This window comes from Bombina bombina, chromosome 2, assembly GCF_027579735.1.
Source record: "Bombina bombina isolate aBomBom1 chromosome 2, aBomBom1.pri, whole genome shotgun sequence".
Classification (NCBI taxonomy): domain Eukaryota; kingdom Metazoa; phylum Chordata; class Amphibia; order Anura; family Bombinatoridae; genus Bombina; species Bombina bombina.
In genome coordinates, this window is record NC_069500.1 from 181,250,546 (window position 1) to 181,275,681 (window position 25,136).

At 40.8% G+C, this 25,136-nt stretch overlaps 1 protein-coding gene across 1 annotated transcript in view; it reads right to left on the reverse strand.

The window, feature by feature from the left end:
• The window catches only part of SCAMP1 (secretory carrier membrane protein 1), an 83,538-nt gene that overhangs the window by 38,229 nt on the left and 20,173 nt on the right, over positions 1-25,136 (reverse strand). Inside the window, exons 4-5 of the mRNA XM_053701375.1 lie at positions 3,121-3,232; positions 2,740-2,868 (exon numbers count right to left, since the gene is read on the reverse strand). Of these exons, the coding sequence (XP_053557350.1) occupies positions 2,740-2,868; positions 3,121-3,232 (241 nt within the window). The remainder of the gene's footprint in view (positions 1-2,739; positions 2,869-3,120; positions 3,233-25,136) is intronic.

Consider the following 25,136-nt stretch of genomic DNA (forward strand, 5'->3'; position numbering starts at 1 on the left):
CAGATGAAATAGCGTCCGAAGCAGCAATCATGAGACCTAATAACTCCATGCAAAGAGCGACTGAAGGAAAAGAAAGACTGAAGGTTTTAACAAGCTGACAACAGCTTCAGCCTTCTTTGATCTGTCAGAGGCTCAAGGAAACAATCTATCTGAACGTCCAGAAAAATTACTCTACTCTAAGAAACCAGAGAACTCTTTGGAAAATTGATTCTACAACCATGTTGTAGAAGAAACAACAGTCTGCTGAGAATTTTCTAAATGTAAATATGGAGCTTGAACCAAGATATCGTCCAGGTAAAGAAACAATGGAATACCCTTCTGAATACAAACAAAAAGGTACCCAGAACCTTTGAGAATATACTGGTAGCTGTAGCCAGACCAAATGGTAGAGCAACAAAAAATGCTTGTTTAAAAATGCAAAACTTAGAAACAGATGATGTTCCTTGTGAATTGGAACATGAAGATAAGCATTGTTTAAATCTATTGTGGACATAAACTGACCTTGCTGAACAAAAAGGCAGAAATGTCTGAATAGTTTCTATTTTGAAAGAAGGAACTCTGGGGAACTTGTTCAGAGCTTTTAGATCCAAAAAATGTCTGAAAGTCTCTTCCTTCTTTAAAACAATTAAAAGACTGAAATACCATTCCATGACCTGTTACAACAGAGGAACCGGATCAATCATCTCCCATAGATTCTAGATCTGAAACTGACTGAAAAAATGCCTGAGCCTTTACAGATTTTTTTTTTTGGAACATTGAACAGAGAAAACCCTCCTCCGGGAGTCCTTGTTCTGAAACCCATCCGGTAACCTTGAGAAACTAGGTTTAGAACCCATGGATCCTAAACAGACTGAAACCAAGCCTCTTGAGAAAGGCGCAACCTGCCACCTAGCAGAGCCTCTGGATTGGGGGCCACACCTTCATGCAGACTTGGATGAGGGAGCAGATTTTTTGGGACTACTTCAGCTTGTTCCAGTTTGAACTAGGCTTCCAAACAGAGCAAGAGGAACTTTGTTTCTGAGAGGAAGAATCAAAATTATGTTCCACGTTCTGCCAAAAAGAGCGAAAATCAATTAGAAGCTTTGGATTTTTTTTTGGATTTATTGTCTTGAGGAAGAAAAGCTCCCTTACATCCAGTAACAGTAGAGATAATATAATCCAAACATCTTTCCCTAAAAAGAGAGAGATAAAAGCTTGGATTTATAAACCATATCAGCAGATCAAGACTTTAACCACATAGCCGTTCAACTGGCAAAGACATGCACGTAGAATTCATTTTAATGACTTCAATAAAAGCATTACAAATGAAAGCATTAGCACTTTTAAGCAATGTCCAAAAAATCTTCACTAGCAAAAGTACTTCTATGAAAGGATTCTAACTTCCTATCTAAAGGGTTTTAAAGAAGGAGCTATCTTCCAAATGGATAGTAGTATGTTTAGCCAAGGTTGAAATGGTCCCATACACTTTAGGAACACTTTCACAAAGTTCAATATTAGAACCCGGTAAAGGATACATTTTCTTAAACTTTGCAGATAGATTAAAAAGGGATTACCTGGTTTAGCCAAATACCTAGCAACTAGTTTACCAGTGAGGTGGGAGGGGTTTGGGAATCTTTGCCGCCTCCTAGCGGCAAGGAAGAGTAATTCCCAGGAATAATGGATCATAGACTATGTAGTACACAAAAAAACAAATCTCCATGCCACTGCTGTGTCACTATATTCATATTTACTTCGATTTTCTCACGGCAGTCTAAAGTTAAAATGCAATTTTGTAATGAAAGCAAGTCCAGAAACATTTCCTTACTATTAGAAATAAAATACACTTTCCCATATTACAAGACTGCAATTATTAGATGAAAAAAATCATGCTGAAGAAATTATTTCTGTGAAAACGTAAAAGGTATTATGCAAAATAAAAGAAAATGAAGCATTTATATTTAGTTGTCACTGGTCAATTCCAGCCTCTCTCGCTCTCTCTGCATCTAGAATACCTGCTCTTGGCTTTCAAGTTACCTCAGTAACCCCTTCTGGAGATATGGCCAACGTATCTGCATTGTGCAGCACTGCATGCTTTCCTGTCTATAGGTATGTGCCCTTTATATGGTGTGGTGGTTAAATGGATCTCCGATTTCCAACCCATTCACATAATTGGCCATGAAAGTTAGTGACTGACTTATATTACAATTTAATGAGTCTTATTGAGAGGGGGGGGGGAAGTTCACTGTGCTTTCTGCCAGAAGACGGCAGTAATAATACATAGTAAAATTCTTAAAAACAAAGATAGATGTCAGTTTGTTATTAAATCACCTACCATTTGGTTATTTTATCAAGATAAGATGATCTTCCTCTATATTTACAAAGTTAAACAAAGCCATCAGGTGGTGTTCTTATACTTGTAAATCATCAGATAAACCGCTTACTTTAATTAGATGGACACTTTTCTTTGAAGGTATAATCTTCGTGAACACTGTTCTTATGAAAGGGACAGAAATAAATAGGCATAAAGAGAAAATGATGTGTGTTCCGCTATCGACACATTACAAAGCTATTTGTTTTCTGCTTAAACATCTTACAGTAAAATACAACTATATACTGAAGTAGTGTGGATATCCTTGGGTATTTAATTTACACATGACATTTAAAAAAAAATGAAACACATTACAATATTTTATCTAACAATGAAAACTTTAGTAATAGGATGCTCAATGTGTATAAAGGGTAAAAAAAACACATACTCACACATCCATAGATAATACATAATCTTTACTATCTTCTGAAATTCCACAGGAATATCAACAGAGAAATCTTGATAAAAACAAGGCCCAACAGGGAAGGTTGCAGGGAGGGGTGGCCAGTTATTTTTTCTTCCTAAGTGGAATATAATTAAAAAAAAAAGTATTTTAAAATATGTTAGCCATGTAGATCACAATTTACAAAAGCATAAAATAATAATCCTATATCCACAAGCAGTTTTATACCAGTGTTCCAGTACAGTCTTTAACCACATCTAATGCAGACAAAATATTGCCCATACAAAAAACAAACAACAAAACAGATATTTTTAAATAAATTACTTACACATAATAAAATTACTTTTTGTAGGTAAGTGCAGTTCCTTACCTCCAGACTGGTTGAGGCTTTGAATCTCTCGTTCCCTGCGATCCAACTCTGCAGCTTTTCTTTCTAATTCTTCCTGACGCTTGAGGAGCTCAGCTTGGGCTAATGCATGCTCCTTAAAAAGTTTGAAAAGAAATATTTAAGATAAGAAAGAAGTACCATTCAAGGAAAGCTAATCCTCACTTGTGTGAATTTCTTTCAAGTTAAAGGGACATAAAACCAAAAATGTTTCTTTCACACTCATCTAGAGCACGTGATTTTAAACCACTTTCCAATTTACTTCAATTATTCAATTTGTTTTGTTTTCTTGATATCCTTTGTTGAAAAAAATACCTAGATAGACCAAGGAGCTGCTGATTGGTGGCTGCACATTTATGCCTCATCTTATTGGCTCACAGTGCATTCAGCTAGCTCCCAGCAGTGCATTGCTGCTGCTTCTTCAACCAAGGATACTAAGAGAAGGAAACAAATTAGATAATAGAAGTAAATTTAAATGTGGTTTAAAATTGTATTCTCTGAATCCTGAAAGAAAAATTTTGAGTTTTATCTCCCTTTGATAATTTCATATGTGGTCATTAATAACACATTAGATAGTCCATAGAAAGGTAGATCTGAAAGAACAGTAAACAATGAGAATTAAAAAAAAAATGTGTGTAGTTTAAAGTGCCATAAAACATGTTGAGATCTGAACATATCCTAAAAGGGCTAATAAAATAAAAATAGTTTTCATAAAACAATTTTAAAATTTCTGGCAAGTATTTTAAATCAATTTTCAAAAATAAGCAAAATTAGTTATAACCATGTGGTCTGGAGAAGTCTGATCCACCCCCCCCATCAGTGTTTAGCATCAGAAACAAATGCATTGTATTTCAACTGAGTTCACAGCAACTTATTTGCTTCTAGGCATGCTCCAGCAGATAATGAGTGTTATAGTCTTGTATTCTACCAAAGCAAAGATGGAGATGGATACAGCCTTAAAAGAAGGGGTTAATGGCAAGGCGCTGCAGTATAAATTTGAAGGTAAAGTAATTAATGTACATATTTTGTTTCTATGCCAACTTGTTTTATGTCCCTTTAACAAATTTTGCAATAAAGTTTGAATATTTATTATTCCCTCTCCATGTAATTTAGCTGTGAAAATAGTTTCCTAATTCTCTGAGCTGAAAATGCACACTGCAAAGGCTAACCCTGCTACATATATATCCCTAATTGGCTTTAGCAAAGAACATCTGGAATACAAATACATTTTACTAACATTGTGACCATGTCTTGTCTTGTTAACTGAAGAATAAAGCCTAAATCGCTCCTTTAAATGGGGGAGTGGTTGGTGGAGTTTCGCTGTTTAAAAATCCATTTTGGCCAAGATGTTAATTTGTATAAATGTTTAGACAACAATGGTAATTACTAGATAAAAATCTTTAAATATTTCTCATCCAATAAGACTCGCTTGTTAAACAGAAGAAAAAACTATTATAAAAACAAATAAGTAGACATAAGCTGTGGTCCAAGAGAGTGAAGAGGGGCTTCATGAGCTGTTACTATGCAAGTTATTCCAGCATGTTAAATCCTTGGTTTAATATATTGCAGCAAATTCAGGAAATAATTCATAACTGTGCTAAACAGGAACTACGATTTTGAAAACTTTTCTTGCCCCAAAGTCTAAAACTTCCATGCTCTTCCTATTAAGGATCAGATTACGAGTGGAGCGCTATTTAGCGATTTCGCTATAGTGCTAATTTAGCTAGAAGTAAACTTTTTCAGCGCGTCGGGTTGCGCTCTTAATACAAGTTGAAAGTAAAAAGTTATAGCGCTCACGCTAACCCAACATGCACATACAGCTTACTTCTAGTGCAATTAGAATATCACACGCACAATAACGTATTCCAATGGAACGTAAGCCAATGGAGCTAAAAAGTGGGGGGGGGGGGCGGAGAGCTCATATCTAAGAGCATTTATTACTTTTGTGTGCAATATTTTTTTCAATAATTTTGATTTTATGTTATGAGTGCAACTGTACTTTGTAATGTATTTTTGATGTGTTTTGTGAGACTTGTTTTCCAAAACAGTTAACTACAGCTCTGAGTATGTGCTAACCCGAAGAGCGTTAGATTATAATGCGCAAACGATCGCGAAAACCCAATATTGTTTGCATGCAAACATTTGCGCTGCACTCGTAATCTGACCCTAAATGGGTAAAGAGAGAAATGCTAATTTTTCCGCTAACAACATGCTAGAAAAGCAGTATTATATGGACGGAATTTCAGAAAAGTTCCTCAACCCCATAACGGCCAAGGTCGTGTCGGGCACGTCCTACAAAAAGTATCAGTTAAGGACCAAGGACGTGCCCGACACGTCCACTGGGTTTTAAGTGGTGGAAGCGATCGTGATCGCTCTCAGACGCTTTCAAGGTATTGCAAAAATTGTAGCAGTCCACAGCACTCTAATAAACGTATATAATATATTGGCACATAAAAGCAACCTTTATGTGCCAATAAAAGATACTTTTATTGGAGTGCTGTGGACTTCTACAATTTTTCCATGACTTTAAAGGAATTAGTGGCTACCCTGGTCTTCAACAAGCACTGACAGTTATTCGTCTGCTGTATCACTATCTGTGTTTAAGGTATTGCAGTGATGCCTTGATATTGAGGCATCACTGCAACACATTTTTTTTACCCACCGATGCAAAGAGAGCCACTCTGTGGTCCTCTCTGTCTCGGCCAGTGATGGTGCAGATCCTTGGTGGGTGGGACCCATAGCAGGGAGGCGGGCGGGTGGGCGACCCATCGCTGGTAGGTTCTGGGTTCCTGTGCGTGAGCACTCGGGGGGGGGGGGGAATAAATGTTGAAAGGTAAAAGAATATGGGAGGGAATTGAGGGGGGGCAGCTACACTATAGAAAAATTATTTTTTTTAGATAAAATATATAAAAACATAACATTTTTCAGCAATCTGGGTACTGCCAGTACCCAAGATGCCAAGATGGTGGCATATATGTACAAGGGTGAGGGAGATCAGGAAAGTTGGGGGTATATACATACATACATACATACACACACACATGCATACACGCATACACACACATAAATATCAGCCTTTTATTTTAGTACTGGCAGACTTTCTGCTAGGGAAGAGAGCTGTTTGAGGGAGGTCAGGGAGGGATCGGGGTGGGATATTTGAGGTGGAAGGCTTATCTCTACACTAAAGCTAAAATGAACCCTACAAGCTACCTAATTAACCCCTTCACTGCTGGGCATAATACAAGTAATTACCAAAAAGCAATGCCAAAGCCATATATGTCTGCTTTTAATGAACAAAGGGGATCCCAGAAAAGTATAATTGCACAAGCTGTTTGTAAATCATTTCAGTGAGAAACCTAAAGTTTGTGGAAAAGTTAACTTTTTATTTGATCGCATTTGGCGGTGAAATGGTGGCATGAAATATACCAAAATGGGCGTAGATCAATACTTTGGGATGTCTACTAAAAAAAAAAAAGTTATGCTTACCTGATAAATGTATTTATTTCCGGATATGGTCAGTCCACGACTTGAGTAATTACTGTTGGGAATATCACTCATGGTCAGCAGGAGGTGGCAAAGAGAACCACAGTTAAACTGTTATGTATTACTCCCTCAACCACAATCCTCAGTCATTCTACCAATGGGAAATGGAGAAAAAGGAGTAACACAAGGTGTTGAGGTTATAGTAAAAAGAACAACTGTCTTAAAATAAAAGGGTGGGGCTGTGGACTCACCATATCCGGAAATAAATAAATTTATCAGGTAACCATAAATTTTGTTTTTCTTTCCTAAGACATGGTGAGTCCACAGCTTGAGTAATTACTGTTGGAAACCAATACCCAAGCTAGAGGACACGGATAAAAAGGGAGGGACAAGACCGGCAGTCCTAAACAGAATGCACCTCCGCTTGAAGAACCTTTCTCCCAAAAGAAGCCTGAGCCGAGGTAAAAGTATCAAATTTTTAAAAAAGTATATAGAGAACACCAAGTTGCAGCCTTGCAAATTTGTTCCACAGAAGCTTCAATTTTGAAAACCCAAGAAGAGGAAACAGCTCTTGTGGAATGAACCGTAAATTCTCTCAGGAGGCTTCTGTCCAGCAGTCTCATAAGCCAAACGAATTATACTTCGTAACCAAAAAGAAAGAGTAGTAGCAGTAGCTTTCTGACCTTTACATTTCCCAGAGAAACAGTCAAAGAAGGCAGAGGACTGGCGAAAATCCTTAGTCGCTTGTAAGTAGAATTTAGAGCACGTACAACATCCAAATTGTGTAACAAACGTTCTTTGGAAGAAGAAGGATTAGGACACAGAGAAGGAACAACAGTTTCCTGATTTATATTTATATTAGAAACAACCTTAGGAAGGAAACCTAACTTAGTACGAAGAACCGCCTTATCGGCATAAAAAATAAGATAAGGGGGAATCACACTGCAGAGCTGAGAGTTCCGAGACTCTTCGAGCAGAAGAGATAGCAACAAGAAACAAAACCTTCCAAGGTAAAATAGAATTATAGGAATTATAATACTACTCCAAAAGTAGCCCTTGGATTCACACCAAGATATTTACGCCTTATCTTATGGTAAATCTTTCTAGTAACAGGCTTGCGAGCCTGAATCATGGTCTCAATGACCGACTCAGAAAAACTACGCTTAGACAGAAATAAGTGCTCAATCTCAAAGCAGTCAGCTTCAGAAAAACGAGATTTGGATGAAGGAAGGGACCCTGATTCAGGAGGTCCTTCCTCAGAAGTAATCTCCAAGGTGGGAGAGATGACATCTCTACTAGGTCTACAAACCAGATCCTGCAAGGCCACGCAGGGGCTATTAGAATCATGACGCCCTCTCCTGTTTGATACGAGCAATGACTTGTGGAAGGAGAGCAAATGGAGGAAACAGGTATGCCAACCTGAACCTACCAAGGAACTGCTATCTATCAGAAAAGCCTGCGGATCTCTTGACCTTGAACCGTACCTTGGAAGCTTGGCGTACTGACAGGATGCCATCAGATCTATCTCCGGCACCCCCCATTTGAGGACTAAGCTGGAAAATACCTCCGGATGGAGTTAGCACTGCCTGGGATGAAAAGTCTGTCTGCTCAGAAAATCTGCTTCCCAGATGTCTACTCCTGAAATGTGGATGGCAGATAGACAGCAATTGTGGGCCTACTAAAGAACCTGAGTAACCTTCTTCATGGCTAAGGAACTCCAAGTTCCTCCCTGGTGATTGATGTAAGCCACAGAGGTTATGTTGTCTGACTGGAACCTGATAAACTGGACTGAGGACAACTGAGGCCAAGCCAATAGGGATTGTAAATCGCCCTCAACTCCAAGATGTTGATGGGAAGAGCAGACTCCTCCCGAGTCCAAAGCCCTGAGCTTTTATCGAGTTCCAGACTGCTCCCCAGTCCAGCAGGCTGGCGTCTGTGGTCACGATCACCCAGGAAGGTCTCCGAAAGCATGTGCCCTGAGACAGATGTTCCTGATAAATCCACCACAGGAGAGAATCCCTTGACGACTGATCTAACAATATTCTCTGAGATAGATGTGCATGGTCACCATTCCATTGTCTGAGCATGCACAACTGGAGAGCTCTCAAATGGAATCGAGCAAAAGGAATGATGTCCATGGAAGCCACCATCAGACCGATTACCTCCATACATTGAGCCACTGAAAGATGAGCAGAAGCAACTATTTTGTTTTTCCTGACCTCTGTCAGAAAAAATTTCATCAATAGAGAATCTATTATAGTCCCTAAGAACACTACTCTTGTAGCAGGGGAAATTGAGCTGTTTTCCAGATTCACATTCCATCCATGGGAAAGAAGAAAAGACAACAATATGTCTGTGTGAGATTTTGCTAGTTCAAAAGATGGTGCCTGAACAAATATGTCGTCCAGGTAGGGTGTCACAGCAATTCCACAAGAAATAGATCACTGCTAAAAGAGCACCCAGAAACTTTGAGACAATTCTGGGAGCCGTTGCTAGACCAAATGGAAGGGCCACAAACTGGAAATGTTTGTCCTGAAAGGCAAATCTCAGGAATCTGTGATGGTCCCTTTGAATAGGAACATGAAGATATGTATCCTTTAGGTCTATGGTTGTCGTGAACTGACCCACTTGTACTAAAGGATGAATGGAGCGTATAGTCTCCATCTTGATGGATGGAACTTTGAGAAACTTGTTTAGACACTTCAAGTCTAGAATGGCATGGAAAGATCCCTATTTTTTGGGAACCACATATAGGTTGGAGTAGAATCAGAGACCCTGTTCCTGCACTAGAACTGAAACTATCACTCCCAGGGAGGAAAGATGTTGTATACATTTCAAGAACGCCTCTCTCTTTATCTGGCCTGCAGATAATCTTGAGAGAAGGAATCTGTCTCAGGGAGGAAAAGTCTTGATTTCCAATTTGTAACCCTGGGATACTATGTCCACAGTCCAGGGATCTCGTAACCAGGCTTGAGAGAACTGCCCCCCACCTGATCCGATCCCGGATCGGTGGCAAACCCTTCATGCTGATTTGGAATCAGCTGCGGGTTTCTTTGATTGTTTCCCCTTGTTCCAAGACTGATTGGGTTTCCAAGAATACTTGGATTTTTCCTGCTTGGAAGAAGGGGGAAGGCTTTCCTCTGAAGTTACGAAAGGAACAAAAATTACTGACATCCTTTAGGCCTATTCTTATCTTGAGGTAGAAAAGACCCTTTTTCACCCGTAATTTTAGAGATAATTTCTGCCAAACCGGGTCCAAACAAGGTTTTGCCCTTGTAAGGAATCACCAGAAGCTTGACTTTAGAGGAAACATCCACAGACCACAATTTCAACCATAAAGCCCTGCAGGCTAGGACAACGAAACTAGAAGTTTTAGCTCCTAGTCTAACAACCTGAAAAATGGCTTCTGCAATACAGGAATTGGCCAACTTAAGAGCTTTTATCCTATCTTGAATTTCATCCAAGGAAGTCTCTACTTGAAGAAAATCAGACAAGGGGTCGAACCAATAAGATGCCACACTAGACACGGTGGCAATACACACCGCAGGTTGCCATTGGAGACCTTGATAAACATAAATCTTTTTTTAAATAAGCCTCCAGCTTCTTGTCCATCTTATCCTTAAAAGAGCAGCTATCCTCAATAGTACTAGTGGTTCTCTTAGCCAGAGTGGAAATGACCCCTTCAACTTTGGGTACAGTATACCAAGGGTCTTTAATGGAGTCCTCTACAGGAAACTTTCTTAAAAATGGGAGATGGGGAAAGACACCCCTGGTTTCTCCCATTCCTGTGAGATAATCTCCCTAGCATGGTCCGGCACAGTAAAAATCTCTGAGGTGGAAGGTTCATCAAAGAAACTTAAGTTTACTAGGTTTCTTAGGAGTGACAACGACAGGGGTATCAGAGTCATCTAAAGTAGCTAAAACCTCCTTTAACAATACACAAAGGTGTTCAAGCTTAAATCTGAAGGATACCACCTCAGTCTCAGAAGAAGAAATTATACTGTCCGAATCGGATATTTTGGCCTCAAAGTCCCAATGTATCTTCCTCATCAGATTTACGAGAAAGGGCAACTTGGGAAGCAGAACTGAGGACAGGCCCCTTACTTTCTGAATTTCTAGATTTCGTCTTGCGTTTTTCCCTCTAATCTGGGAATGGCAGCTAATGCCGCAGATATCGCTGAGGATACCTCGGCAGCAATTTCTGCTTTTAAATAAACTCCACTAGGAGTTATAGAGGAACTGCAGGGCACTGCATGTGATGCCTTTGAGGCTTGGGATGTAGCAGGAGAAAGCCGAGGTATAATTTTAACAGCATCATCCTGAGAGACATTAGGCTCAAAAATGTTACCTTTATTTTGCAAGGTTTTCTTGACACATCAAGAACAAAATTGCATAGGAGCTGCAATTTGTGCATCTAAACATAATAAGCATGAATTCATGAGAGCAGGCTCTTGATCCATATCAGACATGTTGCGAAACAGTAAATAAACTTGTACAGATACGTTTCAAAGATTTTAATATCCAATTAAAATAAGACAAGGAAAAAATTCACCTTAAATTTTATCCCAAATTAGGATCGATCCCCAGCTAAAATTATTTGAGAAAAGTTAAGAAAAAACATTTAATAAAACATCAAATAAACTTCTAAAATACCCCTCAAGCAAACCAAAACCCTAATTACTGAGGTGCCTTACCGATACCAATTAAGACTGGATCATCCAGAAATGGAGAAAAACTACTTTTTCCTCAGAAACGCAACTCCCGAGCTCAAATTACTGCTGCGACACAGAGGCGCACTAAAAAAACATAATTTATGTAAGAACTTACCTGATAAATTCATTTCTTTCATATTAGCAAGAGTCCATGAGCTAGTGACGTATGGGATATACATTCCTACTAGGAGGGGCAAAGTTTCCCAAACCTCAAAATGCCTATAAATACACCCCTCACCACACCCACAAATCAGTTTAACGAATAGCCAAGAAGTGGGGTGATAAGAAAAAAGTGCGAAAGCATAAAAAATAAGGAATTGGAATAATTGTGCTTTATACAAAAAAAATCATAACCACCACAAAAAAAGGGTGGGCCTCATGGACTCTTGCTAATATGAAAGAAATGAATTTATCAGGTAAGTTCTTACATAAATTATGTTTTCTTTCATGTAATTAGCAAGAGTCCATGAGCTAGTGACGTATGGGATAATGACTACCCAAGATGTGGATCTTTCCACGCAAGAGTCACTAGAGAGGGAGGGATAAAATAAAGACAGCCAATTCCTGCTGAAAATAATCCACACCAAAAATAAAGTTTAAATGAAAACATAAGCAGAAGATTCAAATTGAAACAGCTGCCTGAAGTACTTTTCTACCAAAAACTGCTTCAGAAGAAGAAAAGACATCAAAATGGTAGAATTTAGTAAAAGTATGCAAAGAAGACCAAGTTGCTGCTTTGCAAATCTGATCAACCGAAGCTTCATTCTTAAACGCCCAGGAAGTAGAAACTGACCTAGTCGAATGAGCTGTAATCCTCTGAGGCGGAGTTTTACCCGACTCAACATAGGCATGATGAATTAAAGATTTCAACCAAGATGCCAAAGAAATGGCAGAAGCTTTCTGGCCTTTTCTAGAACCGGAAAAAATGACAAATAGACTAGAAGTCTTTTGGAAATTCTTAGTAGCTTCAACATAATATTTCAAAGCTCTAACAACATCCAAAGAATGCAATGATTTCTCCTTAGAATTCTTAGGATTAGGGCATAATGAAGGAACTACAATTTCTCTACTAATGTTGTTGGAATTCACAACCTTATGTAAAAATTCAAAAGAAGTTCGCAACATTGCCTTATCCTGATGAAAAATCAGAAAAGGAGACTCACAAGAAAGAGCAGACAATTCAGAGACTCTTCTGGCAGACGAGATGGCCAAAAGGAACAAAAACTTTCCAAGAAAGTAATTTAATGTCCAATGAATGCATAGGTTCAAACGGAGGAGCTTGAAGAGCCCCCAGAACCAAATTCAAACTCCAAGGAGGAGAAATTGACTTAATGACAGGTTTTATACGAACCAAGGCTTGTACAAAACAATGAATATCAGGAAGATTAGCAATCTTTCTGTGAAAAAGAACAGAAAGAGCAGAGATTTGACCTTTCAAGGAACTTGCGGACAAACCTTTATCTAAACCATCCTGAAGAAATTGTAAAATTCTCGGAATTCTAAAAGAATGCCAGAAAAAATGATGAGAAAGACACCAAGAAATATAAGTCTTCCAGACTCTATAATATATCTCTCGAGATACAGATTTACGAGCCTGTAACATAGTATTAATCACAGAGTCAGAGAAACCTCTTTGACCAAGAATCAAGCGTTCAATCTCCATACCTTTAAATTTAAGGATTTGAGATCCTGATGGAAAAAAGGACCTTGTGACAGAAGCTCTGGTCTTAACGGAAGAGTCCACGGTTGGCAAGAGGCCATCCGGACAAGATCCGCATACCAAAACCTGTGAGGCCATGCTGGAGCTACCAGCAGAACAAACGAGCATTCCTTCAGAATCTTGGAGATTACTCTTGGAAGAAGAACTAGAGGCGGAAAGATATAGGCAGGATGATACTTCCAAGGAAGTGATAATGCATCCACTGCCTCCGCCTGAGGATCCCGGGATCTGGACAGATACCTGGGAAGTTTCTTGTTTAGATGAGAAGCCATCAGATCTATTTCTGGAAGTTCCCACATTTGAACAATCTGAAGAAATACCTCTGGGTGAAGAGACCATTCGCCCGGATGCAACGTTTGGCGACTGAGATAATCCGCTTCCCAATTGTCTATTCCTGGAATATGAACCACAGAGATTAGACAGGAGCTGGATTCCGCCCAAACCAGAATTCGAGATACTTCTTTCATAGCCAGAGGACTGTGAGTCCCTCGATGATTGATGTATGCCACAGTTGTGACATTGTCTGTCTGAAAACAAATGAACGATTCTCTCTTCAGAAGAGGCCAAGACTGAAGAGCTCTGAAAATTGCACGGAGTTCCAAAATATTGATCGGTAATCTCACCTCCTGAGATTCCCAAACCCCTTGTGCTGTCAGAGACCCCCACACAGCTCCCCAACCTGTAAGACTTGCATCTGTTGAAATTACAGTCCAGGTCGGAAGAACAAAAGAAGCCCCCTGAACTAAACAATGGTGATCTGTCCACCACGTCAGAGAGTGTCGTACAATCGGTTTTAAAGATATTAATTGAGATATCTTTGTGTAATCCCTGCACCATTGGTTCAGGATACAGAGCTGAAGAGGTCGCATGTGAAAACGAGCAAAGGGGATCGCGTCCGATGCAGCAGTCATAAGACCTAGAATTTCCATGCATAAGGCTACCGAAGGGAATGATTGTGACTGAAGGTTTCGACAAGCTGAAATCAATTTTAGACGTCTCTTGTCTGTCAAAGACAGAGTCATGGACACTGAATCTATCTGGAAACCCAAAAAGGTTACCCTTGTCTGGGGAATCAATTAACTTTTTAGTGAATTGATCCTCCAACCATGATTTTGAAGAAACAACAAAAGTCGATTCGTATGAGATTCTGCTAAATGTGAAGACTGAGCAAGTACCAAGATATCGTCCAAATAAGGAAATACCACAATACCCTGTTCTCTGATTACAGATAGAAGGGCACCGAGAACTTTTGTAAAAATTCTTGGAGCTGTTGCTAGGCAAAACGGCAGAGCCACAAACTGGTAATGCTTGTCTAGGAAAGAGAATCTCAGAAACTGATAGTGCGCTGGATGAATCGGAATATGCATCCTGTAAATCTATTGTAGACATATAATGCCCTTGTTGAACAAAAGGCAGGATAGTCCTTACAGTTACCATTTTGAATGTTGGTATCCTTACATAACGATTCAATATTTTTAGATCCAGAACTGGTCTGAAGGAATTCTCCTTCTTTGGTACAATGAAGAGATTCGAATAAAACCCCAGCCCCTGTTCCAGAACTGGAACTGGCATAATTACTCCAGCCAACTCTAGATCTGAAACACATTTCAGAAATACTTGAGCTTTCGCTGGGTTTACTGGGACACGGGAAAGAAAGAATCTCTTTGCAGGAGGTCTTATCTTGAAACCAATTCTGTACCCTTCTGAAATAATGTTCTGAATCCAAAGATTGTGAACAGAATTGATCCAAATTTCTTTGAAAAAACGTAATCTGCCCCCTACCAGCTGAGCTGGAATGAGGGCCGCACCTTCATGTGGACTTAGAAGCTGGCTTTGCTTTTCTAGAAGGCTTGGATTTATTCCAGACTGGAGATGGTTTCCAAACTGAAACTGCTCCTGAGGATGAAGGATCAGGCTTTTGTTCTTTGTTGAAACGAAAGGAACGAAAACGATTATTAGCCCTGTTTTAACCCTTAGATTTTTTATCCTGTGGTAAAAAAGTTCCTTTCCCACCAGTAACAGTTGAGATAATAGAATCCAACTGAGAACCAAATAATTTATTACCCTGGAAAGAAAGGGAAAGTAGAGTCGATTTAGAAGACATATCAGCATTCCAAGTTTTAAGCCATAAAGCTCTTCTAGCTAAAATAGCTAGAGACATAAACCTGACATCAACTCTGATAATATCAAAAATGGCATCACAGATAAAATTATTAGCATGTTGAAGAAGAATAATAATGTTATGAGAATCATGATCTGTTACTTGTTGCGCTAAAGTTTCCAACCAAAAAGTTGAAGCTGCAGCAACATCCGCCAAAGATATAGCAGGTCTAAGAAGATTACCTGAACACAAATAAGCTTTTCTTAGAAAGGATTCAATTTTCCTATCTAAAGGATCCTTAAAGGAAGTACCATCTGCCGTAGGAATAGTAGTACGTTTAGCAAGGGTAGAGATAGCCCCATCAACTTTAGGGATTTTGTCCCAAAACTCTAATCTGTCAGACGGCACAGGATATAATTGCTTAAAATGTTTAGAAGGAGTAAATTAAATTACCCAATTTATTCCATTCCCTGGAAATTACTTCAGAAATAGCACCAGGAACAGGAAAAACTTCTGGAATAACTACAGGAGATTTAAAGACCTTATCTAAACGTTTAGATTTAGTATCAAGAGGACCAGAATCCTCAATTTCTAATGCAATTAGGACTTCTTTAAGTAAAGAACGAATAAATTCCATTTTAAATAAATATGAAGATTTATCAGCATCAACCTCTGAAACAGAATCCTCTGAACCAGAAGAATCATTAGAATCAGAATGATGATGTTCATTTAAAAATTCATCTTGATAAAGAGAAGTTTTAAAAGACTTTTTTTGTTTACTAGAAGGAGGAATAACAGACATAGCCTTCTTAATAGATTCAGAAACGAAATCTCTTATGTTATCAGGAACACTCTGAACATTAGATGTTGATGGAACTGCAACAGGTAATGGTATTTTACTAAAGGAAATATTTTCTGCATTAACAAGTTTGTCATGACATTTAATACAAACAACAGCTGGAGGAACAGCTACCAAAAGTTTACAGCAGATACACTTAGCTTTGGTAGTTCCAGCACCAGGCAGCGATTTTCCTTAAGTATCTTCTGGCTCAGATGCAACATGAGACATCTTGCAATATGTAAGAGAAAAAACAACATATAAAGCAAAATTGATCAAATTCCTTAAATGACAGTTTCAGGAATTGGAAAAAAATTGCCAAAGAACAAGCTTCTAGCAACCAGAAGCAATGATAAATGAGACTTAAATAATGTGGAGACAAAAGCGACGCCCATATTTTTTTAGCGCCAAATAAGAAGCCCACATTATTTGGCGCCTAAATGCTTTTGGCGCCAAAAATTACGCCACATCTGGAACGCCGACATTTTTGGCGCAAAAGAACGTCAAAAATGACGCAACTTCCAGCGACACGTATGACGCCGGAAACAGAAAAGATTTTTTGCGCCAAAAAAGTCTGCGCCAAGAATGACGCAATAAAATGAAGCATTTTCAGCCCCCGCGAGCCTAACAGCCCACAGGGAAAAAGTCACATTTTTTAAGGTAAGAAAAAATGATTGATTCAAATGCATCATCCCAAATATGAAACTGACTGTCTGAAAATAAGGAATGTTGAACATCCTGAGTCAAGGCAAATAAATGTTTGAATACATATATTTAGAACTTTATAAAAAAAAAGCGCCCAACCATAGCTTAGAGTGTCACAGAAAATAAGACTTACTTACCCCAGGACACTCGTCTACATGTTGTAGAAAGCCAAACCAGTACTGAAACGAAAATCAGCAGAGGTAATGGTATATATATAAGAGTATATCGTCGATCTGAAAAGGGAGGTAAGAGATGAATCTCTACGACCGATAACAGAGAACCTATGAAATAGACCCCGTAGAAGGAGATCATTGCATTCAAATAGGCAATACTCTCCTCACATCCCTCTGACATTCACTGCACGCTGAGAGGAAAACCGGGCTCCAACTTGTTGTGGAGCGCATATCAACGTAGAATCTAGCACAAACTTACTTCACCACCTCCATAGGAGGCAAAGTTTGTAAAACTGATTTGTGGGTGTGGTGAGGGGTGTATTTATAGGCATTTTGAGGTTTGGGAAACTTTGCCCCTCCTGGTAGGAATGTATATCCCATACGTCACTAGCTCATGGACTCTTGCTAATTACATGAAAGAAACATAAATTATGCTTACCTGATAATTTCATTTCCATCTGTACGAGGAGTCTCCACAGCTTAATTTATTACTTGTGGGGATACAGAACCTGGTCACCAGGAGGAGGCAAAGACAACCCAGCCAAAGGCTTAAATACCTCCCCCACTCCCCTCGTCATTCTGCTGAGGGAACAAGGATCAGGAGGAGAAATATCAGGGTATAAATGGTGCCAAAAGAAAAACAAAAGAAATTTAGGTCCACCCAACGGAGAACTGGGCGGGAGCCGTAGACTCAGATGGAAATTAAATCATCATCAGGTAAGCATAATTTATGTTTTCCATCTTAACACGAGGAGAGTCCATGGCTTCATTCATCACTTGTGAGAAACAAATACCCAAGCTCTAGAGGACACTAAATGAAAACGGGAGGGTAAAAAAAAAAAAAAGAGGCGCACCCTAGTCTGAGGGCACCACAGCCACATCAAATTTGTAAAACTTTGAAAAGTATGTAAGGAGGACCAGGTCGCCACCTTACAAATCTGCTCCATAGAGGCCTCATAAGAAGCCGTAATCCTCTGAGGAGGCTTATGTCCCGCTGTCTTGTAAGCCAAGCGAATCATGCTCCTCAGCCAAAAAGATAGAGAAGTGGAAATAGCCTTCTACCCTTTGCGCTTCCCTGAATAGACAACAAACAATGCTGAAGTCTGTCTGAAAACCTGTGTAGCCTGAAGATAAAATTTCAAAGCTCGAACCACATCCAAGCTATGAAGTAACTGTTCCTTTAAAGAAGGGTTAGGACACAAGGAAGGAACTACAATCTCCCGATTAATGTTGCGATCAGACACAACCTTAGGGAGAAATCCCAACCCAGTGCAAAGGACAGCCTTATCGGAATGAAAAACAAGGTAAGGAGGCTCACATTGCAAAGCCGCCAACTCAGACTCTGCGTGCCGAGCAATAGCCAGTAGAAAAATAACCTTCAAGGACAGTATCTTAAATGTCAAGAGAATGCATAGGCTCAAACGGAGCCCTCTACAAAACCCCAAGAACCACATTCAAACTCCAAGGAGGAGCAGAATGTCTAAATACAGTCCTGATCCTGGATAGAGCCTGAACAAAAGACTGTATATCAGGAAGCTCAGCGAGCTTCTTGTGTAACCCAGAGAGACGATATCTGTCCTCTTAAGGAACTGGCGGCATGTCCCTTCTCCAAGCCGTTCTGGACGAAGGAACGTATCCTGGATACCTTATGCCAGGAATATCCACGAGACTCACACCAGAGTAAGTAGGTCCTCCACACCTTATGATAGATGCGTCGGGTGACCGCCTTCCTGGCTTGAATGAGAGTATCAATCACACTCTCAGAAAACCCTCTCCTGGCTAAAACTAAGCGTTCAATCTCCACTCAGTCAGCCTTTAGAGAATCTAAATTTTGATGCACAAAGGGGCCCTGTACCAGCAAATCCCTGTGACAGGGCAATCTCCACGGAGGAGGCAATGACATCCTCACCAGATCCACAAACCACCTCCTAGATGGCCACGATGAAGCAATCAGAATAGTTGATGCGGGCCACTACTCTAGGTAGAAGTGGTAACGGTGGAAATATGCAGACTAGTTTGAATCCCCAAGGCACTACTAAGGTGTTTATCAATTCTGCCTGGGGATCCCTGGACAACGACCCGTATCTGGGTAGCTTGAAATTGAGTCTGGACCCAATGAGATCTATCTCCAGAGTCCCCCATCTGTTGCAAATCTCCGCAAACACTTCGGTGGTGAAGAGACCATTCCCCCAGATGAAACGATTGTCTGCCGAGAATATCCGCTTCCCAGTCGTCCACACTGAGGATGAGGATCGCTGACAGCGAGCAGTTGTGGGTCTTCGCACACTCCAGAATCCGAGATACTTCCCTCATGGCTAGGGAGCTTCTCGTTCCCCCCTGATGGTTGATGCAAGCCACCGAGGTTGTCTTACTGAAATCTGATGAACTGGGACAAACCCAGGAGGGGCCAAGCCCTCCGAGCGTTAAAGATCACTCGAAGTTCCAGGATGTTGATTGGAAGAAGCAATTCTACCTGCCCTGTGCCTTCCTGGCACTCCAAACAGCTCCCCATCCTTCCAGGATGGTCTCAAGAAGGATGTCCCCTGGGACAGCAGATCTGGACGGAGCAACCAAGAGAGGGATTCCCTCAACCAGTTGTCCAGAGAGATCTGTTGGGATAGATCCGAGTGATCGTCGTTCCATTGCCTTAGCATGTACAACTGAAGAGGTCGTAGATGGAACCTGGCGAATGGAAAGACATCTATCCTGGATACCATGAGCCCAATCACCTACATACACCGGGCCACATATGGCCTTAAGGAGTTCTGAAGGGCAAGACAGCTAAAGGCAATTTTGCAACGTCTCTGGTCTGTTAGGAATATCTTCATGGATATGGAATCTATTATCGTTCCCAGGAACTCCACTCTGGTACTGGGAACTAGAGAACTCTTTCCTGAGTTTATCTTCTATCCATGAGATCGAAGTAGTAGAAGAGCTCTCAAATGGTCCTCTGTCTGCCGGCAGGACGAAGCCTGGACCAGGATGTCGTCCAGATAAGGAGCTACTGCAATCCCTCTGGATCTCACCACAGTGAGCAAAGCTCCCAGAACCTTCGTAAAGACTCTTAAAGCAGTAGCTAAACCGAAGGGGAGAGCTACAAACTGGAAGTGCTGGTATAGAAAAGCGAATCTAAGGAACTTGAAGAATTGGCACATGAAGGCAAGTGTCCTTCAAGTCTATCGTAGTCATGAACTGACACTCTTGAACTAAGGGCAGAATAGACCTTATCCTCTCCATTTTGAACGATGGGACAGACAAACTTGTTTAAGCACTTTAGGTCTAAAATCAGGTGAAACGTGCCCTCCTCCTTTGGGACCACGAAAAGGTTTCAATAGTACCCTAGACCTCTTTCTGCTAGAGGTACCGGGACAATTAGTCATAGAAAGGAGAGATCCCTCACGCATTCTAGGAAGGCATCTCTTTTCTCTGGTTTTGACGATAGGTTGGACAAGAGGAATCTGCCCCTGGGAGGGTGAGTTTTGAAACCTATCCTGTAACCCTGGGCAATAACCTCCAGAAAACAAGGATCCTGAACGTTTCTCATTCAAGCCTCTGCAAAAAGAAATATAGTCTGCCCCCTACGAGATCCAGAGACGGAACGGGGATCGCCCCTTCATGCGATTTTTGTCTCGGCGGGCTTCTTGCTCTGCTTGGCTTTATTCCAAAACAGATTGTTTCCAAGATCCCTTAGACTGCTCGGGCTTCGGACTTGTCCAAACGAAAAGGGACAAAAATTACGACCCTTAGGCTTATTCTTCTTATCCTGCAGTAGAAAGGAACCCTTGCCCCCAGTGACCGTGGATATGATAGAGTCCAAGCCTGGACCGAAAAGAACCATTCCCTTAAATGGAAAGAAAAGTAATCTAGATTTACACGTCATGTCAGCAGACCACGACTTTAACCACAGGGCCCTCCAGGGATTCAGGGGAATAATCTGCATATTTGCATCACAGAAACAAATTAGCTACCCTCAGGGCCTTAATTCTTTCCTGTATCTCATCGAGGGGAGTCTACACCTCGATCATCTCTGACAGAGTCACACCAATAGGTAACGGCTCCCGCCACCGCAGGTTGAAATACGAACCCCGTGTGCTGAAACATCTTTTTTAACAGGGTCTCTAATTTCTTATCCATGTGTTCCTTAAACGACGAACTATCCTCGAGTGGGATAGTGGTTCACTTAGCTAGCGTAGAGATAGCTCCATCCACATTAGGGACAGATCCCAACAACTCTAGCCGAGAATCAGGAACCGGGAACAATTTCTTAAATGAAGAAGGGGAGAAGGATGAACCAAGTCTCTCCCATTCATTCTTTGTAATATTCGCCATCTTAAAAGGAACCGGGAAAGTCTGGGGCACCACCCTGTCCTCATAGACCTTATCAAGCTTAGGAATAGACGGTTCCTCTGGTAATTTCGGTTCCGGAACCTCTAGAGTAGCTAACTCTTTAATAAAAAGCGTAAGTGCTCCATCCTAAACCTAAAGTCTGGTTCTGGTTAAGAGGCTGCAGATTCCGACCCAGAGAAAGAGTCCTCCGAAGTATCGGATTCATCTGCTTCATCGTCAATCTAGTCTCAGATACATCCAACGCAGTAGATGACCCCTGGGAATGATAGCAATGTTTAACCTTTCGCTTGTGCTTAGCAGTGCGAGGTAAAGCACTGAAGGCTGCAGACACCACTGTTTGCAACTGATCAGCAAAATCTGGCGGCAAAAGGCCCCTCCCGCAGGAGTATTAGTAGTGCACTGGGGAGCTGCATGTGTAAACGGAGAGGGAACGCACCTTGCAGGGACAGAAACCCCTCAGAGGTGGACAGCTCAGTGGTACTAAACATCTTGTTCCTTTTAGATATCACTATTTTATCAAGGTATGTGGAACATAGTTGGACTATAGAAAAATAAATGGCACCTTTATACCCCAATGGCCGGGGCACTCACCACCTCCTATGACACAGGCCCACAGAGAAAACGCTTTCGTCTCCTGCAACCGTCGGTCAGGAAAAGGAAGAGAATGAGGCCACACTTGGTCACAAGGAGTGCCATGCAGGACCGCCCCTGCAGCCGAGAAAAAGTGTGTCAAACTAAACAGGCTGCGCAGTAATCAAAAAGAGGGAAGAACCCGACTGTTCACACATTGCCAGAGCCACATCTCACATATGTTGTAGCAAAAAACAAAATAAAGTTATCATGTATAAATCCCCCCCCTGTTCAATAATCACCTTCCGGAGATATTAACCCTTGATTCTATACAGATAAATGGAGTCACACTGTGACCCTGTCTTCTTGCATTATCATTACAGGTATAATAAAATTAAACGATCTTACCAGAATCTACGACGTGGAACAGGAACACGGCCTCTCAAGTTTGACAGTGTTGTATCATTGCTCCTGACATGGACTTGAGTGATAGAAAGCATGCAGTGAAACTCGACAACACCAATTGCTTAAGGAGTTATTAATACGAGTCTGGATGGTTTCGCAGAAAGACTCTCCCTGCATCTCCAGACCCTAACATTCATCAATGCTCTCACTGAGAGGCTGACAAGACTACTTAAAACTCCAGTCCCATTCCGAAGAGTACTACCCTCCATAAGAGACTACTCCGAATCTTCACACTTCTCTGCTATCCTCCTGTGACGAAAGGCAAAGAATGACTGGGGGATGAGGGGAAGGTATTTAAGCCTTTGGCTGGGGTGTCTTTGCCTCCTCCTGGTGGCTAGGTTCTGTATTCCCACAAGTAATAAATGAAGCCGTGGACTCTCCTCGTATTAAGATGGAAATAGCTTCCTGGTACACTGAGTACCAGAAATAACAGGTTTAAATGTTAGTCTCACGTACGCTACAGTGCCTGCTTCATTCCTCAGTGTAACCCATACAACAGGATTATCTATGTCCCAATAAAAAAGCAGTGTTTTTAATATGTTAAGTGCATGGTCTCCCCAACCGGAAAAAAAAACACTTACCTGCTTCGCTGTCCGGCATGTAGACAGTTACAAGGTATGAGAAGACACAGTTCTTCACAGACACCTTTGAAAAAGAAAGAACAGAGTAGCCAACTCTGGCTTTCTAAACTTGGGCAGCAACTAATGACGTGGAATACGGCTATACTTGCTTGTAGATGAAATCAAAATTTTTCTTCAAACACCTAAACTTCACCTCCACCATGCACCGAAGGCAAAGAGAATGAATATTTTGATAATTAAATATATAAAAAAATGCTTTATTTCTGTTTAAATGTAGTGATGGCAAAAATGGGGAAGTTTTTGTCTAAAATGCCCGGTCCTTAACCCTTTGAGTGCTAACGGCGGCTCTGAGCCGTCACAGAGTTTCCCACTCTGGTGCTAATGACGGCTCAGAGCCATCACTAGCACTCTCCCACCTTAGAGCATGATATTTTAAGCAACTTTCTAATTTACTCCTATTATCAATTTTCCTTCGTTAGCTTGGTATCTTTATTTAAAAAAGCAGGAATGTAAGCATAGGAGCCGGCCCATTTTTGCTTCAGCACCCTGGATAGAACTTGCTGATTGGTGGCTACATTTAGCCACCAATCAGCAAGCGTTACCCAGATGCTGAACTAATTTTTATCTAAGGGATCTGGGAGGGGGTGGTGGATTGGTTATTGAGTGAGGGCAGCTACACTACAGAAAAAAATATATATATAAAAAATTACCATATTTTGTGACAGCTGCCAGTACCTAAGATGGCGCACAATAAGGTAGAGAGGGAAGATCCTACACAGCAGAATATGTTTAAAACAAACAAACTTATTTTAGTACTGGCAGACTTTCTACCAGTACTTAAGACGGCGGGGACAATTGTGGGGTGAGTGTGTCAAGTGGGAGGCTGATCTCTACACAAAAGCTAAAATTAACCCTGCAAGCTCCCCAATTAACCCCTTCACTGGGCATAATACATATGTGGTGCGCAGCGGAATTTAGCAGGCTTCTAATTACCAAAAAGCAACGCCAAAGCCATATAAGTCTGCTATTTCTGAACAAAGGAGATCCCAGAGAAGAATTTACAACCATTTGTGCCATAATTTCAGTGGGAAATGTAAAATTGGGAAAAATTTAACTATTTTTATTTGATCGCATTTTACGGTGAAATGGTGGCATGAAATATACCAAAATGGGCCTAGATCAATACTTTGGGTTGTCTACTAAAAAAAATAAATATATATATATATACACACATGTCAAGGGATATTCAGGGATTCCTGACAGATATCAGCGTTTCAATGCAACTATCGCTAATTTTGAGAAGAAAAAAAATGGTTTGGAAACAGCAAAGTGCTACTTGTACTTATTGCCCTATAACTTCCAGTCCACGGATCATCCATTACTTGTGGGATATTCTCATTCCCAACAGGAAGTTGCAAGAGGACACCCACAGCAGAGCTGTAATATAGCTCCTCCCCTAACTGTCATAGCCAGTCATTCGACCGAAAACAAGCCGAGAAAGGAGGAACCATAGGGTGCAGTGGTTACTGTAGTTTAAATTTAAAAATTACCTGCCTTAAAATGACAGGGCGGGCCGTGGACTGGATACACCACAAGAGAAATAAATTTATCAGGTAAGCATAAATTGTGTTTTCTCTTGTAAGGTGTATCCAGTCCACGGATCATCCATTACTTGTGGGATACCAATACCAAAGCTAAAGTACACGGATGAAGGGAGGGACAAGGCAGGAACTTAAATGGAAGGAACCACTGCCCGTAAAACCTCTCTCACAAATATAGCCTCCGAAGAAGCAAAAGTATCAAATTTATAAAATTTTGAAAAAATATGAAGCGAAGACCAAGTCGTCGCCTTGCAAATCTGATCAAAAGAAGCCTCATTTTTAAAGGCCCAAGTGGAAGCCACAGCTCTAGTGGAATGAGCTGTAATCCTTTCAGGAGGTTGCTGTCCAGCAGTCTCATAGGCTAAGCGGATTAAGCTTCTTAGTCAAAAAGAAAAAGAGGTTGCCGAAGCCTTTTGACCTCTCCTCTCTCCAGAGTAGACAACAAACAAAGCAGATGTTTGACGAAAATCTTTAGTAGCTTGCAAGTAAAACTTTAAAGCACGGACCACGTCCAAATTGTGTAACACAAGGATGGAACAACAATCTCTTGATTGATATTCTTGTAAGATACCACCTTAGGTAAGAACCCAGGTTTGGTACGCAGGACTACCTTATCCGTATGAAAAATCAGATAAGGAGAATCACATTGTAAGGCAGATAGCTCAGAGACTCTACGAGCCGAGGAAATAGCTACCAAAAAAAAGA